General features: G+C 38.1%; 2 protein-coding genes across 3 annotated transcripts; both read right to left on the bottom strand.

Moving 5' to 3' along the window:
* Positions 1–455: 455 nt before the first annotated feature.
* Positions 456–2618, bottom strand: LOC133518353 (uncharacterized). 2 transcript variants are annotated; one of them, XM_061852023.1, is made up of 2 exons: positions 796–2618; positions 456–710 (listed from the first exon to the last, which is right to left on the bottom strand). In XM_061852023.1, exon 1 carries the CDS (start codon positions 2616–2618, stop codon positions 852–854), a length of 1767 nt encoding a protein of 588 aa, XP_061708007.1. In that variant the 3' UTR covers positions 456–710; positions 796–851. The 2 variants fall into 2 exon arrangements, with proteins under 2 accessions (XP_061708007.1, XP_061708008.1); XM_061852024.1 differs by having other exon boundaries at positions 456–707.
* LOC133518351 (uncharacterized) lies at positions 2182–6781 on the bottom strand. Its single transcript, XM_061852022.1, has 2 exons — positions 6593–6781; positions 2182–6324 (listed from the first exon to the last, which is right to left on the bottom strand). The coding sequence occupies exon 2, from the start codon at positions 6312–6314 to the stop codon at positions 2730–2732; it is 3585 nt and encodes a 1194-aa protein (XP_061708006.1). The 5' UTR covers positions 6315–6324; positions 6593–6781; the 3' UTR covers positions 2182–2729.
* Between the last annotated feature and the right edge of the window lie 12910 nt (positions 6782–19691).

Below are 19691 nucleotides of genomic sequence, written 5' to 3'. Positions count from 1 at the left end.
AACTTATATAGGTCGATGTCGATAAAATAAACATATAAGAAAGTACAAGTACATATGTAATTTTCAAATGTTTTAATAGCATTTCCAACAAAATGAATTGAATTATTATTCGATGTCATTTAATTATCGTTAAAATTATTTAAGTCAATATTGCAATAAGGAAAACATCGTGAGGAAACCGGACTAATCCCAACAAGGCCTAGTTTACCCTCTGGGTTGGAAGGTCAGATGGCATGTCGTGACGTCTATATCTATGTAACGTTGCCAACCAGAGTAAATATTCTTTATTACTCTAGTATGAAACCATGCCTGAGTAGAAACAAGACATAACGACAAGATACTTCTGAACATATACAACATAGTACTAAAGAGTAAGAGATGAAGTGATTCCTGGATTTATATTCTGATCTAGATTCTAATACCATCTATATTCTATTCTGATTGTTTGGCGGAGATTCTTTCTCCGCCGCGGGCCTCCACAACTCCCCTTATAGCCCGACCCTGTCCACTCACAACCATTTGACTTATTCTTGGCTGCTTCTATTCTAATTCTCGTTCTTAGTAATCCCTTCATCTCTCTCATCTAAATAATGATGAAACTATATTTCTAACACTCACCGATTTACACCCGCAGGTCTTTCTTTTATTCTGTCCAACTGATTCCCCCTACGAACATTGTTCCATCGGGGAAAAGTCTCTTCTACCTCCTACTGACAAAGATACGTTCAAACCTTTTTTATGTTCTGTCAGTGTTACCAGTATAAACAATTAAATCTGTTTAAGGCACAGACTTACCTGCTATTTTGTTGAGGCTCGCGTTCGTCGCGACACTCCCCAACGGCCGTGAGTTTCTATAGCAGGGCTATCAGCTGGCTCGTCCATTGGGCAATCTTTTCTCTCGCCCGGACCGCCGCTGCTCTTCTACTTCTTCCTTCATTGACATCTGACACAGTTTCTACTCTCTCTACGTCTTCATCACCTTCAGACACCACTTTACCCTGCTCTCCAATACCATTTTCCTGGATCAGTTCTTCGGGAGTGAGTATTTTGCCTAAACCATTGGTCTCAAATTTAACATCATCCTCCACTGCAGTTTCTAGTGTCATCTGTTCTGTTGATTCCCTTTCAGGATATCTGGATTCTATTTCAGATATCTCTGTGCTTCCCTGTAGTGAAGATTCCTCTGCCTCCAGTACATCTGGATTTACTTGAATTATTTCTTCTGTTCCTGAATCTTCTAGTCTAGCCTCTTCCACCTCTAATGGATATAAGTGACCTATTGATCTTATAAATTCCTTTCCTTCAACATTGACCTTTGCAACTATGCATTCTCCATCGGCTCCTCGTTCCAAACTGATGATTTTTCCTACCTTCCAGTTCTCCCTGTTTTTCGAGTCTCCCTTAATTTGGACTATATCACCAATATGAGGGCTACGATTAGTTTTGACTCGGGGTTCCTTGTGTGAGTGTTGGTACCTTTCACGTAGACTGCAAAGGTATTGTCCCAGAAACATTCTTTTAAATTCTTCTAGCATAATTCTTCCCTTCTTCCATCCCTCTACTAGATTTTCTTTTGTGACTGAACCACCTGGATAGGAATTTTGTATAGAAGGCTCAATCGCTATACATTTCCCATAGGTTAGAAAGTCTGTCGGCCTCAAAAGATATTCTATGTCAGACCCAACACAAGTAAGTGGACGTGAATTCGTCACAGCTTCTATTTCTTTAATGACTGTACTTAGCTGTGAGTCATTTAGAACTCTCTTTGCTAAGGTTCTCTTCATACAATTCTTTACAATGCCGACCAGCCTTTCATAAAATCCTCCATGCCATGGACTGAGCTGAGGGATAAACTTCCACCTTATTTTATTGTCCATGAAGTATGTGTTCGCCAATAATTCTGCAGTTAATTTAAACTGTAATGCATTGTCTGAGACAATGAGTTCTGGTCTTCCTCGTGTAGATATGAATCTTCTCATTGCAAGTAAACATTCTTCCGCAGTTAAATCCTTAACTACTTCCATGTGAATTGCGCGTACAGCCAGGCAAGTATACAGACAAATCCATCTTTTTATCATCTGTCCATTCTCCATAACAAGGATTGGCCCAAAATAGTCCATTCCAGTATATGTGAAAGGAGCACTATAATTAGCACGTTCTACTGGTAGTGCTGGTGTGGAGGGAAGTTTGTAGGGACCACCTCCATGTTTAATACACTGCTGGCATTTTCTTATGATTCGCTGAACCTTCGCTCTTCCTTGAGGAATCCAGTATTTCTGGCGAATAATGCTCAGTGTATGTGGGGCTCCCACATGGTAGTATCTCTGATGAGTCTCCAGAATCAGTCTGTCTGTGAATTCCGAGTTCTTAGGTATCAGTATCGGATATTTGGTGTCATATGAACACATTGTGTTCATAAGCCGACCTTTACATCTTAATAATCCATCCATATCCACAAATAGTCCTAAATTCCTGAATAAGCTTGTTTTCTTGCCTGCTGCCTCTTGGGGGAAGTGTAATTTTTGTAAATTCTTTATTTCAGCACAGTTAATATCAGCTCCAATGGCCGAAACCTGCATCTGACCATTGTCTTCTATATTATCTATATCTATTGTCATTCCTTCTGTAATTTCCTGTTCTATGGTTCCTCTGACTGACTCTTCTGCTTGAGATGACGTGGTATCTATTATAGAGTCAGTTCCTGCAAAAAGAGCTGACTGGCCATGTTCTTACAACTTTGGCCAGCCCTCCTCACTTAGCGAAAGAAATTGAGGTCCATTGAACCACAATTCCTTCTTAGTGTGCCAAAGTTCCGGTCGTGTTGCTAGATCGGCAGGGTTCAATTCAGTATTGACATATCTGGGTTCTATATCTTTGTTTTGTTTAATTTCATTTATTCTTCTGCAAACAAATGGAGGCAATAACTTGTCTGATTTCATCCAGTATAAAACTATTTCACTGTCAGACCAGAGGCATAGTCTTTTCAATTCTATTCTAAGGGTGTTCTTTACATAAGTTAAGAGTCGCTTCCCAATGACGAATCCAAGTAATTCTAATTTCGGTATTTTGAGGTCTTCCGTGTGGTTTATCGGGGTAACTCGGGATTTAGCCATTATGAGCATTACTTTAGTGCTCACTTCTTTCTTATTCACTATCCTCAGATATACTACAGCTGAGTAAGCTCTTTTAGATGCATCAGTGAAGCAATGAAGTTCACACTCTGTGTCTTCATTTGGCGACAGGCCAACATGTCTGGGTATTTCTATTTCAGCAGCAGTCTGTAGAGCACTTACTGCCTTCTGCCATTCTTCCTGTAAGTCCTCTGGCAATTGAGAATCCCATTTTTCTTTCCTTTTCCATAGTTCTTGAAGAAGGAGTTTTGCAGGCAAAATTAAGGGTGCCGCGAAACCGCAAGGATCATATAATGAAGCAAGAGTTCGCAATATCCCTCGTTTTGTTGTAGTTGTGTTGTCTTGCTTTGTGTCGGAAAGTACATCACCCAACCTTAGTTTCAGGGTATCCTTTCCTATGTGCCAGGTAAGTCCTAATACCTTTGTCGATTCAGTGTCTTTTGATCGAAACTGTTTTGGAATAGTCTTCAGCAATCGTTTGTTGTTGGATGTCCATTCTCTTATATTCATAGACAATTCTGTGAATGTCGCCCGAGTCTTGTTTACAAGCTCACGAGCTTCCTCTAACGTGTCTGTTCCAGTGACTAAGTTGTCCACGTAAGTTCTTTCTGCTATTTCTGACATAAGGTGCTGGTCACCCTTTGACAAATGATGGCGAATCGTAGCTGTCAGCAAAAATGGACTAGATATTACCCCAAATGGGACACGACAGAAGCGCAGATGAAGAAGGTTCTTCTCAGTCACTCCTTGTTTGGGGTCCTTCAGCCATAAAAACCTGGTCACATCTCTATCCTCCTGTTGTAGTCCTACTTGAAGAAACGCCTTTTCTACATCCGCTGTAATTCCAATCTTGTTGACTCTGAATCTCAATAGGAGTGCGGTCAAGTCTTCGAGCATCGAAGGTCCTCTATACATGCATTCATTGAGGCTTTTACTATTCTTGAGTTTAGCCGAACCATCATACACCACACGCCCCTTCTTCCCCTTCGGAAGAATAATATGATGGGCAAGATAGTGAACAGGATGTGTCTTAGAGTCAATTTCCGATGGATCTATTACTTCTATAACCCCTGCGGTTAGTTGTTCTTTCAGAATGCTATCATACTCTTCCATGGCATCATGTTCTAATCTTTTGATTAAGCTTGACAGTCTCCCATAAGCTAGACCATAGTTAGTGGGTAAGTCAGGGGGATACGTTATCCAGGGCCACTTCACCTGATATCTCTTATCCTCATATTTGACTGTTTCATTAAAGTGTTTGATGGCCTCTTCCTCTCTAGTTATCTTAGGAGAGTCTACAATCCCAATACTTTCTAAGGCCCATAGAAATCTGATATCCGGTTCCCGGAGAGGCAAGTCTGGTGTTACAAAATAGGGTATTACGGATTCCTGGCATTGGCAGTACATAATGACAGATAGTGTATTATTTTTCTCTTCTTGTAGGACCTTGCCGGCAATCATCCAGCCAAAATCTGTGTTAATTAAATATAAGTGATCCTTCAGCAATAGCATTTCTTTTCTGTGAAATGAATAATAATAATCACCACCCATCAAAAGTTGTGGTTCTTCACTAGCAGACCCATCATCAGCTATAACATCTACTCCATCAATTCCATCCATACTCATGGGAGGACCAAGATAATTAGTTATACGGCGCACAATGTTTACCCGAATATCCCTTCTGATACCTCTTCTTGTTATAATTTGGATGTCAACTGATGGGCTGGAAATGTTAACTGGGTCATCAGCACCGAAAACAAATACCATCAGTTCATCTTCCTGATCCGCTACTAAGTCAAGTTCTTTTGCAAGCTTCCTGGTAATATAGCTGCGACCACTGCCATTGTCAAGAATCAGCCTTCGTGTCTTAGTTCTGTTTGAGTTCTTCGGCCCCACCTCCACTATTGCCGTCTGTAGGTAAGAACAATAATAATGTTTAATATTGATATCATTATGTTTAGATAATGACATAGATGCCATAGATAACTCAATATTATTATGACCTGGCTTTTGTGGACATAAAGCTTGATTATGACTTCCTTTGCAGAAGAAGCACGGCTTCCTATTGTGGCATGTTGTTGTTCTATGTCCTTCCTTGAAGCAAATGTAACATCTTTTGCCTAGTTTCTTTTTCCTATCGTTGATATCCTGAACCACTGTGCAGGATGCATTGTAGTGCGCGCCTTGGCAAAAAATGCAAGCCATCTTAGGTTTCTTATTTTTTGACATCTTCTCAGTATTCTCCGGTAGTTTTCTTTTAAGAAACCCCCTTTTATGGGTTATCCTCTTGTTTTCCTGCTTCCCTTTCTTCTGGTGGGTAGTTATATGTAAAGCTGCTGTAGAAATGTTGTCACTACTACTTGGGACAGGGCTTTCTTTAGCACTTTCCATTGCAGTTATAATTTTTTGTAGTCCGCTTCGTATATTATCTATATTATCCGTCAGCGTTAGCAAGTGTAACTCATATACCACCTTCTCAGGGAATTTGGATAGTATGGTAGACCTTAAATGATTTCCATTTATGGTTTCTCCTAAACTTTGAAGGACTCTTAAATGTCTCTCTATCATATTCAAATTTGCTCTGCAGTCCGTGGCATGGTGCGTTGCCCTTTGAACATTATTGATGGCATCATAGTGGGCATCAATAACCTTTTGCTGGTTCCCAAACCTTTCTTTTAATATTTCTAATGTTACATTATAATTTAATTCAGTTATACCAAGGCCTTCCACTGCCTGAAGAGCCTCTGCTTCTAGGCAGCCGACAAGGTATGCCATCTTCTCGGCATCAGGCAATGACTTGTCGTGTACATTACTCTTAAAACGATCCCAAAACTCTGCCCATCGCAGTGTTTCTCCTTTGAATTTTGGTAGGGCAAGTTTTGGCAACTTCGCAGTGGTAAGTGTCACTGAAGGATTTTTTAACAGAGCTTTCATTTCCACCCTCCATTCTTCCGACTGAAACTGTGTCTTGGTAAAAGTTTTTAATCTTTCACTGGAAACTTGACTGCACTTTTCTATGTAAAAATGTATTTCTTGAGTGAGTTTCGAGTCGCACTCTTCGATGAGCTGAATCTGTTTAGCTAATTTCTCTTCCGTGACCGTACCCATGGCGGTGCTTTGCGCCATCAAGTTCGATAGGCGCTCATGAATAAGTTCCAAACGAACTAACATGGCGTCGTCCATTCTGAATGTACTGAAAGCAAATAATTTCTTACAATCCTACACCTATTTTATCCATTTTATTTAGTGTATACCACAAGAACATTATTTACTAGACTTTCTCTAAGCAGAATCATTACTGGGTCCTACAGACTCAATTTTTTAGAATTTAAACAAGATACTATTTGAACTACTTCGGTGTAGTACTACACAAGTAAACAACATCACACATTACGTAAATACGTTTTGCCAAATTGGCGTGGTAACTGGATTCTGGTAAGAAACTTTAAGAAAAAACTTACGTTTATATCCTTGCTTTGTTTATACACAGTAGAACTACAGCACAGTGTATCTTCTGTGGTAAAGTATACTCGTTGCACTTTCACAACAGGATTACATACAAGAAACACTAATCTAAACACACTTGCAATGGTATCCTTCGAAAATTTCGCTTACAAACAATATTAATCAGCCATTTAGCCATACCAAGTTTTTTCTTTTTTCAGATACCTTTTATTGCGATTGCGAACATTCATACTCTAACTTCAGACCAAACATTTTTATACAAAGTAACCGACTGAAGTTATTCTTAGATTAAAAGAGCGCCAAAGCTGACAAGTACGTTTCCATTTACAAATCCATATGTCATTTCGTAATTGGCATTAATAACCAATAACAAAACCCTTAATTTCTAAATAGGCCGATGACAGTTGCTTAGTACTAGTTCGGATAAATTTATGCTAACAAGAACAAACCATTACACTGCTGCCACCATAACGAGCATGAGGCGTTTTTTCGCCTACAACTCTTATCGAGGTTTTAAGCAGATTTCACACTCTCCGACATCTGTGACATGTACGCTGCTCATTTGAGTTTAGTATATTTCATCACTTCAAAATACATTATTTAGCTGGTAAATACATAAAATAAATTCACAATTAAATAAAACACATTTATTTGTATCTAGTCATTGTTTTCCTTCCGTATATTATATTAATGAGCCCGAGCTAGGATTCCTAGCATAGGGTTCTTCTGAATGACGAAATAGGAAAAAACGTTCTGTTCCTGTGAGACCAAACTAGGATTCCTAGGCTATGGACTCTGTACATCTTGCATTTCTAACGATGTGTAAACGTACATCAACTTCTCATCTGTATATAAGTTTCTAGGTCTCCACCGTTCTATGAGTTTCTTGGCCTCCACCGTTCTGTGAGTTTCTAGGTCTCCACCGTTCTGTGAGTTTCTAGGTCTCCACCGTTCTGTGAGTTTCTAGGTCTCCACCGTTCTGTGAGTTTCTTGGCCTCCACCGTTCTGTGAGTTTCTAGGTCTCCACCGTTCTGTGAGTTTCTAGGTCTCCACCGTTCTGTGAGTTTCTAGGTCTCCACCGTTCTGTGAGTTTCTAGGTCTCCACCGTTCTTTCTGTTACCTCTCCGTTTTACCTCGGAGCCTCCCGAGCAAAACGAAAGGTGTTTATTCTAACGAACATGCTTATGCTTCGCTTATTAATAATATGTTCGCACAACATCTCCACCAATTTGTCGTGACGTCTATATCTATGTAACGTTGCCAACCAGAGTAAATATTCTTTATTACTCTAGTATGAAACCATGCCTGAGTAGAAACAAGACATAACGACAAGATACTTCTGAACATATACAACATAGTACTAAAGAGTAAGAGATGAAGTGATTCCTGGATTTATATTCTGATCTAGATTCTAATACCATCTATATTCTATTCTGATTGTTTGGCGGAGATTCTTTCTCCGCCGCGGGCCTCCACAACTCCCCTTATAGCCCGACCCTGTCCACTCACAACCATTTGACTTATTCTTGGCTGCTTCTATTCTAATTCTCGTTCTTAGTAATCCCTTCATCTCTCTCATCTAAATAATGATGAAACTATATTTCTAACACTCACCGATTTACACCCGCAGGTCTTTCTTTTATTCTGTCCAACTGATTCCCCCTACGAACATTGTTCCATCGGGGAAAAGTCTCTTCTACCTCCTACTGACAAAGATACGTTCAAACCTTTTTTATGTTCTGTCAGTGTTACCAGTATAAACAATTAAATCTGTTTAAGGCACAGACTTACCTGCTATTTTGTTGAGGCTCGCGTTCGTCGCGACATGGCAGTCGCTTTCGTAAAAACTAGTGCCTACGCCAAATCTTGGAATTAGTTGTCAAGCGGACCCCAGGCTCCCATGGGCCGTGGCAAAATGCCGGGACAACGCGAGGAAGAAGATTGCAATAAGAATAAATCAAAGATATGTACAAACAGAGAATAAAGGTACTAACACTATTAATACTTATTGTTTACTTCAAGGACGAGTCGCATTTTTTATTATGATTTAAAAAATTCTTGCTATCGATATCGATAACAATTGAGTCGTTATTTTATTAAACACTAGCATTGGCACGTTGTTTGCTCCGAAATTCGAGCTATAATAACAAACCCGTCCTGTTTTAAACGTGGTGATTTGCTGACCCTACAAATGACCCGTGGCCACCAAATTGCGTTTTTATGAATCGATTAACGCCCTAATTGGCGTACCAACGAGCTGTTTATTTTGTTCATACGTGTTTATAGCTAAGCAGTTGAAAAAATGCAAAGTCAGTGTAAATAAATTAAAGCTTTTGTAATGAGAGAAAAACAATTACAATATTTCAAAATAACAACGGTACTGTTTTGCGTAATAGGTCATTTTATCGATATCGATTCACAGTAAGTTTTATTTGTCCTCGCACGTTTTATTCTTTGTTGTATTGTAGTTATGTTCATTATACGTACTATAGGAATTACAATTTGAGGATGGTAGGTACATGACACCCGTTTAAACGTCAGACTAAATTGCACACGTCAACCGGGGGTAAGTTATACAGCATCCTGTATAACTGCTGTATAACTTATGACGTGTACAATTTTCTCCCATCATGAGGCTTTTAATGTAGGATTCGATTGTAATCACCAAACTGGACTACTTTTAATATGGGACCAACTCCGAAGTTGCGATTATTTTTGGCTTTTTCATACATTTTGGCTGGTCAGATGGTGGATGGTTTTCTATGGAAAAGCCAAACATTTTTCCGTGATTTTGAGGTGGATCCCGTAGTAAAAGTAGCGTGATTTAGCGAGTAAAATCGAGCCCTATAATTAAAGGAAACATATATATACTGTATTGGTAAACAAGCAAACTGCTTTTTTCTCAGGTGTACTGGCGCAGTCGGTGCGGATGTCTATAGGTAACTCTAGATAAAGTCTGATAACGGGACGTCTGGGCACGAGCCAACAACCAGTTTATCCTGCTGTTTACCGGGATTAAGATTATATAGGCATTTACTTAGGTTAAGAAACTGAATGTGAAAACACCAGCGGATTTAGTTTTATAGGGTTCACGAAAATTACCTCTATGAAAAATTTTATAGGGACCATAAGTGCCTGGCCTTTTGGGTAGTGACCCTGCCTGTGAAGCCGAAGGTCCTGGGTTCGAATCCCGGTAAGGGCATGTATTTGTGTGATGAGCACAGATATTTGTTCCTGAGTCATAGATGTTTTCTATGTATTTACGTATTTGTATATAATACATATATGGTTTCTTGAGCTTACCGTAGAACTTAGTCAATTTGAGTAAGAATGTCCCAATAATATTTATTTATTTATTTATTTTATTTATAAGTCTCAGCTCTCTATGAACAATTTTAAGGCCCTTTGTTTTCAATTTAGTGGCAACGTTACTTTGTACCAACAATATGGACATAAAATTGAATTTGTATACATTATATGATACAGTATGTATCTGAATGCAAAGCAATCACTTAAACCCGTTACTAGAGGTCATACTGAGAAACTTTTACTATGGGACTACTACCCTGAAGTCGCGCAAAAAAAAAACCGGCTGTTTCATACATTTTGCTGGTCTAACTTAATGTTGAAATGTCCTATCTTCTTCTTCTTCCAGTGCCGGCCGACCGGAGGTCGGCTATCATGAGGGCTATACGGACTTTAGACACAGCCGCGCGGAATAATGAACGTGTGCTCTGTTTAAACCATGTTCGAAGATTTTTGAGCCATGAGTTACGTCTTCGTCCGGATGATCTTTTCCCTGTGTCGTGTGGCTTTAGTGGTAGACGCGACTTAGTATTTTAGACTCTAGTCTTTATGTTGAAAGTTGTTTTTTATCGAGACCCGAGTCTTTTGTAAAGACTTCGTTCAGTCCTTTAAAAACAACTCTCAAATTATGTACAAAAGTTTTCTAAAACGCAAGAAATTTATCGGTTTGGCATACATTTTATTTTTTATTTTTTTATTACTAAAAGGTAAGCATTTGACCACAATCTCACCTGATGGCATCATTCAATAACGCCTATTTTCTTAGTGTTCATTAAGATATTAAGAAAAAAGTCTTTATCTAAAGACTCGAGCCTCTTTAAGTTACGCTTAAAATACTCAATAAAGAACTCGACTCGGGGTTTAAATAACTCGGCAATTTTCGAACGCAGAATCGCATAAAAACGAGTCCAGTTCTTCAAAAGACTCGAATGTCTACCAACACTATGCGACTCGTCGTGTATATTTCCACGAATTCAGAGTGTTCAAGCAACACATGACTTCGTGGAATGCAATTTTAGTGCATTTCGCCGTGGCTTTATTTGTCACCACGTGAGATAAAGTATTGGGTACGCAAATATGCACTGAGTGTTGATTACGTGGATTACCACTTATAGACTACGATTTAAGGATGACTCACGTTAGACCCGGCCGGCTCCGTCCAGGAGCTTTCAACGCTTCGTTTTCTGTGGAAAGCATCACGTGATCACCGATCATCTGACATGGTCATCTAACGTGAGTCATCATTTAAAAGTTGCCGCCATAAAGTCGCTCTCATAAATAAATTGGTGTATATGTATGCAACTATTACCCCTGCATGTGTGTGTGGCTGCGCCCACGATCCATCTTTACGTCAATAAAGCAATGTGCTGTAAACCAACGCTCGAGTCACTCGTCCCCTCGGCCCTCGGCATCATAACGAATTGACGTATGCTTTACTGCTTGAGAAGGACCAGAAAGCGTTTTTAAGGTTCCTTTATAAAAAAAATATTCGGATTCTATCCGTACCTGTACCCGACAAAGAATCTTCTCGGCGCCCTCGGGTACAATTCCTTGGAGGTCAGGCGGAATTACCAACTCCTTGTCATGGCATGCCGAGCCATGCGTGGGGAGTCAGACTGTCCCGAAGTTGTTTCTGGTCTCGTGCGCCTGTTTGTTCCGGACGTCCCGAGAATGGCCCTCAGAGCACGACAACGCGACCTGTTGGCCATGCCGCCGGCGCGCACCGTATCGCGCAGGAACTCGCCGCTGCCCCGCGCCCTCTCACTGCTCAATGCGCTCCTGGCATCGACGCCTGAATGCGATCTATTTGCTTGGCGATGGGCGGCAGTGTATAGTGAATGCTTGAGATTCTGTGAGGCAATGGATGCTAGGTGCTCAACTGTTCCAATTTAATTTGTCAATGTGCCATTATTGTTTTTTAATTGTTAATGTTTATAATTATTATTGCTGTTAGTCTAAGTTACGTGACGCATTGGTTCAACTGTAATGTCATGTAAACATTTTTATCAATAAATTAAATTAAATGAAATTAAATAAATAAATAAATATTATAGGGACATTCTTACACAAATTGACTAAATTCAACGGTATGCCAAGAAGGCTTGTCTACTCAGACAATGATATATGTAATATACAAATACTGAAACACATAGAAACATCCATGACTTAACAACAAATATTTGTGCTCATCACACAAATAAATGCCCTTGCCATATGTACGGCGACGGCTAAGTTCGTGTGTGTGAAGAAACTGCGTTAAATGCTTCCTCAAGTTCTGGTGTCATCAGAACTTTTGAAGTGTTTAGAAAATAGATAGAGACGAAAATGGTTACAATTACAGCTAAAGTTTACCCCTTGATTCCAATATTTCATAAATTTTTGAGATGTGTCCCATGTCGTAATCCAATGTATTAGCTATATGTATGTCAATTTTAGCCAAATCTAATCAGTTGTGTACATCACAATAAAAACCTTCGCACACATTTTTATAGATACCGCCTGCTAATGTAGAAGCAACTATAATGAATGAATTAGTATGATAACGTCAATGTTGTGCCTCGAGTTGTCTTAAATGATCAAAGTAAGTAAGTGATCTGTGACTAACTTCTAAGAATTTCTATAAATACGAGTAGTCGAGGATACTCCGAGTGAGCACTAAGCATTCCTACAACTAGAATGCGATGCGGGGAGTTCGAACCGTGTTGTTTTACTTCAGTACCCCTAGTGTAAATTTATTCGTTACGTACGCGTTTACGTTAAGTCTCATTTAGTATGGGATTTAGAAACAGCGCGCCAAGCGGGACGTTTTGGAAACTCAAAATCCTATACAAAATGAGACTTAACGCAAACGTGTACGTCACGTTACACCATCGAATGAATTTGCACTAGGGGTACATATAGCTTTTATTAGAATGACAAGAACTTATTTATTGCAAACAGATTTCTGTTGCAAATATTTACAATTTTTTAAACAAATCAAATTATTTTAAATATTTTGATTTGTGTTTTGTAAGTTAGTCAAACTACTGTGTATAAATTATAAGCCGAACTGAAATGGCGCGGCTGTGCAGGCTAGCCGGGGTTACATTAGAACTACGCCGCATGTCGCAACGCTGCCTGACTCAACGGCTGGTGATTATACTACAGTGTCGCCGCGCGTGCTGCTTATTTTTTGTGTCAGTTCAGTGGTGACCGCGTGAACGTCCGCACCTGAAACTTGACGGGACTCGTCGGCTTGGCTCCAATGCGTGAATGCGCGTAGCCACGTGGTGATTATACTAGCGCGGAGCGAGCCAACGCGTCACTTCCCCCACCACCGCGCCCACGCCGATCGAGATCGAGCGGTCTGCGTGGCGTCAGCTCGCTCGGCGACACGCGGGACTGACCTAATGTAACCACCTTCATACAAAATGTATGTAACCGATTGCAATCCCACGCGTTGCGACGCGTGCGTGGCTCTAATGTAACCCCGGCTTCATACAAGCAGACCACGTTGTTGCGTTGAATTCTATATCGCGACTGTATAGATAACTGTATTGCGCCTGTAGCGATACAGTATCGCAATAATAACGATGTACTATGTTTATGTGTGTACTGCAACAACTCGTCGTGTGCGACCTGCCTAATGTATATAAAACTATACAAAAGGTGTTGTTAGTGTATTCCTGATCTTATTTAAAGACTAAAATGTCGTCCAAACTTTTCTGGAATTCGCCTAGTTTCAGAGTTAACGTCAATTGAAAAAAAAAACATATTTTTATTGTTACTTACTGCTAAACGCGTTTCTCATATGTTGCTACGATGGGATGTAGTTTAAATAATCCCGATTGATAGACGTAAAAAAGTGAACGATAACGTTTTGCAAAAAATAGGTTTTACGAAAAAAGTAAAAAAAAAAATTTCATCGTACGAGTACATCAAAAAAATTCAAAATTTGCCTACACTTATATAACTTTGTTTCCTTTTTTTTGGCCTCAGAAATGCGTGGTGAAAATTGTTCGGGTTCCTCGTGATACACCGTGTATTTCATGGATTCATTCGGTTCCCACTCATAGCCGAGGAATTACGTTCTAGTAGCCAAGGAAAACATACCCTTGAAATACATTAGACCTTCAACTATTTAGGCCAAAAGCCCAGCAATTTCACGGATGCCTCACTTTACGGCGTAAGGGTAGTTGCCTGTTGTCAGCTCGTAAACTTCATTTATGGGCCACAATGTTGGGATGGCTTTATTACGTCTGAATTATGTTGGAAACAATATTCTGTCTAATGTAATTCGAAATAACTTTTAACCCTAAAAGATAACTACGATTATCCACAAAAATCTATGTTATTTTACGACATACGAAAAAAATTTCGTTGCAGTAGGTGTTTGAATAAGTTGCTACGTTACCAATCATTTATTTTGAAATGTGACAGTTTCTTATATAGATTCTATGATAAACTAGCATTACCTAGTTTGCGTCTGGAACAGCGCCATCTACCAGGAAATTGGGACAACAAACTAAACATACTCCCGCCTTAAATGACGTGACGTCATTAGAAAATAATAAAATGAATCAATGTTCCAACTTGAACATAATTAAACAAAATAACAACTTATTACGGACGCAAACTAATTTTCTACATCACATAATAAAGGACATAATTTGGTTATTGAACGTTGCAATACTCCTGACGAGGTTCGTAGGTCATAAGTTCTGGTAAGTTGGTCTTTTCCAGGGTATTTTTTTATAATTCTTCCCATAGGCCAACGTCCAGGAGGAAGCCTCTGGTCTTTTATTAGCACTAAATCTCCTTCTTGGAATTCTCGAGTAGGCTGTCTCCATTTAGGCCTCTGTTGCATCCTACTTAAATACTCGGATTGCCATCTTCGCCAAAAATCTTGTACCATTCTGGTTGTTAATTGCCATTGATCGAGTCTATTTATCTTCACATCTATTAGATCTTCAGATGGTATGACATTAGTTGGTTCTCCGATAAGAAAATGACCAGGTGTTAAGGGGTTCAAATCGTCCGGATGATCGCTGATGGGCGAAATGGGTCTAGAATTTAGACATGCTTCAATTTCTGCCAGGACCGTGCTTAGTTGTTCAAATGTTAGCGTAGTATCTCCAACTATTCGTTTCAGGTGGTATTTGGTCGACTTGACACCTGCCTCCCATAATCCGCCAAAATTGGGAGCGCCTGGAGGAATATATTTCCATTTCGTCCCTTCTCTATCTAGCATGGAAATAAACTCATCTGGAACACTGGATTTTCCTTGACTCCACATTTCCAATAACTCTTTCTCAGCGCCAATGAATGAAGTTCCGTGATCACTCCACATTTCTACTACATGGCCTCGTCTTGACACAAATCTTTTAAATGCCGCTAGAAAGGCTTGTGTTGTCATGTCACTTACAACTTCAATATGTAGTGCCTTTGTGCACATACAAACGAACAAACATATGTAGGCCTTGTGTCATGATTTATATATGTTCACATTTAAGATAGCAGTTAAATAATAATTGGACTGTGACAACATTGTTATGTTGCCCCGATTGATACAGGGGTGGTTGGGAAAATAACGTTATGCTGTTGGCAACACGGTAGTTTTAGCAAGTGGTGGGGACACGGTAAATGTTGGACAGGCTCGTGCACTTGGATTGGGGAAGTCAAAGAGACGACATATTGATGGTAACGGGTTGAGCAAAGTAAAGAGGAACTTCCATTGTATAATTAGAGCAATGGGACATATTTATAATATTTCAGAAGTGTTAACGTACCACTAACCCACATTAGGATTTTTAGATTCGGTCGGTAGATTAAAAACGTAAGTTGTCTTTATTTCATTAGTAAGTACCTACTTGATATGAATCTTGAGTGATTTATGTGTTTCGAATGCAGTTTGTTTAGCCGTAAGAAGCTTAGAGTTTCATTATATTGTTGCTTTGTCGTGATGTTTTAAACTATCAAGAAAAAAAGGGTAGTTTTATAATACGTGAGTGATAGTGTTATTCAATTTTATCATCAAGGACCAAGTAAACTTTACAACATTCAATTGTAAAAGTATTGAATTCAGTTTGGTTTATTTTGATGAAGGTAGTACCTATATTTTGCAAACGGAAAAATAGTTAAAGTTAAGTAGTCATATAAATGGGTGAGTAAGGAGTATGATTTAATTGGAGTTAAATGTTTGACAGTGTTAAATGATTAGAGTATCTGACCTAACTACGTGTTCGTTGCAAAAGTATTTGGAATTTAAGAATAATTGTCGATATAAGTATTTGAGTTTTAGTACAATTATTTTGATCGGTTACGATTACGACACGGTTTTTCGCTTTTTAGCGATAAGACCGCCTGTTGTTTACCTCTTCTTTATGTGTTGTATTATTTGTACTGTTTCTGTATTGAGGTGTGCAATAAAGTATATTTGTATTGTATTGTACGACACTTACCTACAATGGAATAATAGGTAATTATTGTAGTATTAAAGCGGCAGATTTTAGATATTGGAATGAGTTGATAGTTATGTACCTACCCACCTATTTAATGGCTATTTAACACAGATTATTGTTTTATATACAGTTATTATCTATAAATGATCAAAATTTTTGGCATCAAATTGCAGCGTCGTGAGAAAATTTATACATTTATGAGTATTTGAAATGCCTATTATTTTGATCTTATTATGTTTTCACTATTACAGATTCTTTGATGTGTGGATTTGTGTTGATGGCCAATTATCGGAATCTTATTCCTTTCATTAAATATAGGACATGCCCAGCAGGTCGAGTTAAATTAAAACGGTATAAGCTCTGTTCATGGAGATTGATTAACTATTTAAAGTGTATGTATGGCGTGCAGGCGTCATTTATATGACATGGAGGTGTCATTTGTGTATGACGTGGAGGCGTCATTTGTATGACATGGAGGTGTCATTTGTGTATGACGTGGAGGCGTCATTTATATGACATGGAGGTGTCATTTGTGTATGACGTGGAGGCGTCATTTGTGTATGGCGTGGAGGCGTCATTTATATGACATGGAGGTGTCATTTGTGTATGACGTGGAGGCGTCATTTGTATGACATGGAGGTGTCATTTGTGTATGACGTGGAGGCGTCATTTATATGACATGGAGGTGTCATTTGTTTGTGGCGTGAAGGCGTCCCTTATATGACACGGAGGTGTCATTTGTTTGACGTGTTGATGTCATTGATGTTGATTTGTATGACGTGTTGACGTCATTGATTTTGTTTTATATGACGTGGAAGCGTCATTGAACTTATTTGTATGAAGTTTAGATGTCATTGATGTTGTTTTGTATATTGTAGTGGCGTCATCGGAGTTGTTTTTATGCCGTTGAGACATCATTGAAGTCGTTTTGTATGACGTGGAGACGTCATTGAAATATTTTTTTTTTGACGTGGTGACGTCATTGATGTTTAATTTCAGCATTCGTCATTGGAGTTTCGTGTTGTATATTGGACACGCGGCTAATGAAGTTGACTTTTGTACAGACCTATGTCGGATGAATTTGGGAATGTTGAGATACGTTTGGCAAAAGTATTACATCATACATACATGTATACTTGTATAGCGCGCGTGTACGTTGTTGAAGTTCAGTATACCCATGCCTGACCCAAAGTAAAAAAAAAACAGCTTTTGTCGTAAGGGTCTGACTGGCTGATGTTTATAGTTTATTGCATGTCATCTTAAAATGGTTTAATTTGTTTCTAAAAAAAAATATATATGTCGCGCGAGTGCGACAGATTTAGGTATGTCGATGTCGAGACAGCTCAACAGATTGTTGAGTATTTTGTGATATAATGCATTTAAAGTCTATTTAAGACTCTAAATATGGGCGGTTGTAAAGACATGAAAAGGGTGTATGATTTTTTTTCTTCTCAACATATCTTTCTTCAATGCAGCAGTTTTAGTTAAATCTATACGAAATCAGTGAATTGGTAATAGTAAAATAGAATACCCTCGTTGGACAGAACTAAAATGCGAAATAATTAGTACCTATTTATAGACATATTTTTGTCGAAAATTACCTACGTTTACAGTGTTACACATGTTATCTGTAAATTTTACTCCAATTTAGCTAAAATTGTATGAGACTCATAGTTTCTGCTAATAAAAGCTTTACAGTTGAAAGCAGGCTAGCATAAAAATATAAGTAAATACAGATACTTATTTAAAGTAAGCTAGTGTACAATAACGTGAACAAGCGTTTTGTGTAGTATATACTTACGTAGTTTTAATAACATGAGTAATATTAAGAGGGTAATATTAAGAGTTTGGACGTGAAAGTATGAGATAAATAGAATAACAGATTCATAATGTGAGCGTACATTATTGTAAATTTACATGAGCGTATGTAAATTAGATGATGCTAGTTTTTCATAATGTGAGCGTACATTATGGTAAATTTACATGAGCGTATGTAAATTAGATGATGATAGTTCTTCATAATGTGAGCGTAGGTACATTATGGTAAATTTACTTGAGTGTAAGTAAATTAGATAATGATAGTTCTTCATAATGTGAGCGTACATTATGGTAAATTTACATGAGCGTATGTAAATTAGATGATGATAGTTCTTCATAATGTGAGCGTAGGTACATTATGGTAAATTTACTTGAGTGTAAGTAAATTAGATAATGATAGTTCTTCATAATGTGAGCGTACATTATGGTAAATTTACATGACCGTATGTAAATTAGAAGATGATAGTTCGAGATAACGTTCTGACGTTTCATTATAGTAATTTTAAATGAGCGTTTGTAAGAGATTAAGAGTATACGAGTATTACGAGTATAAGAGTTAACAGTTTAAGAGTATACGTCTTAGAAACAAAATAAATTCGTTGCCTTCCAAAACAACGTTATTTAGGAAAAGTATATTTGGAATGGCTCCAAATTTTTTTAGTAAAATTCCTAATGAGTTGAGAAATACAGATGATATGTTTAGTTTTAAAAGTAAATTATTTAAATTTTTAGTTGACAAAGCATATTATAGTATAAGTGAATTTTTGTTAGATGATTATTAATGCTAACTGGGCACAGCATGCAGTCACAGTCCTTGAAAGAAAAATTGTACGCCTTACGGCACAACATAGTGATATGATGATGATGTATATGGGACCTGTACAATTGTATACATACCTATGTTAGACAAATAAATGCTTTTGACTTTTGAGATCTTAATGAGATATAAAGAGATTTGTTACGGGCTAGAAGCCTGAAATAGTCAATATTTTTTTTATTAATGAGATAATTTAATTGGGTTAAATGACACTATATGCATTATGTGAGAATGGATTTTAACAGTGTGTAAATTTAAATGCATTTATTCTAAATCACTTATTTAGTATTAAACGACAACATAGAACTTGGAAAGAAGTTATGATAATTAAACTCATGCAGAGTTTGTGTAACACAAGCGAAGGTAACTTGAGAGAAGTTAACTCAAGCTTTTGTATGACAATAATAAATAATATATTTATTAGCATGAGAGCGAGTATTGAGAGTTTGTTTTATACAGAACTATTCAGTGTCAGTGCCAGATGATAGTTTTGTTAAAGACAACAAAGAGCGAAAGAAATATAATTTATAACGAATTTGTTTGTTTTCAGTGATGAAAATATTTTTATTCAATTAAGTTATTTAACTTTTGTTGGACGTGAGAGTGCGTCTAAAATTTGAGTATTGTTTGAAGTGAGAGTGCGTCAAGGAATGTAAACATTAAAGTACGTGAGAGTTCGTCTTAATATTTTATTTTTGTTTGACGTGAGGGTTC

The sequence above is a fragment of the Cydia pomonella genome, chromosome 5 (assembly GCF_033807575.1).
Source record: "Cydia pomonella isolate Wapato2018A chromosome 5, ilCydPomo1, whole genome shotgun sequence".
In the NCBI taxonomy this organism is placed as follows: Eukaryota; Metazoa; Arthropoda; class Insecta; order Lepidoptera; family Tortricidae; genus Cydia; species Cydia pomonella.
Note: the sequence above shows the minus strand (reverse complement) of the source record. Positions and strands in the feature narration are given on the sequence as shown.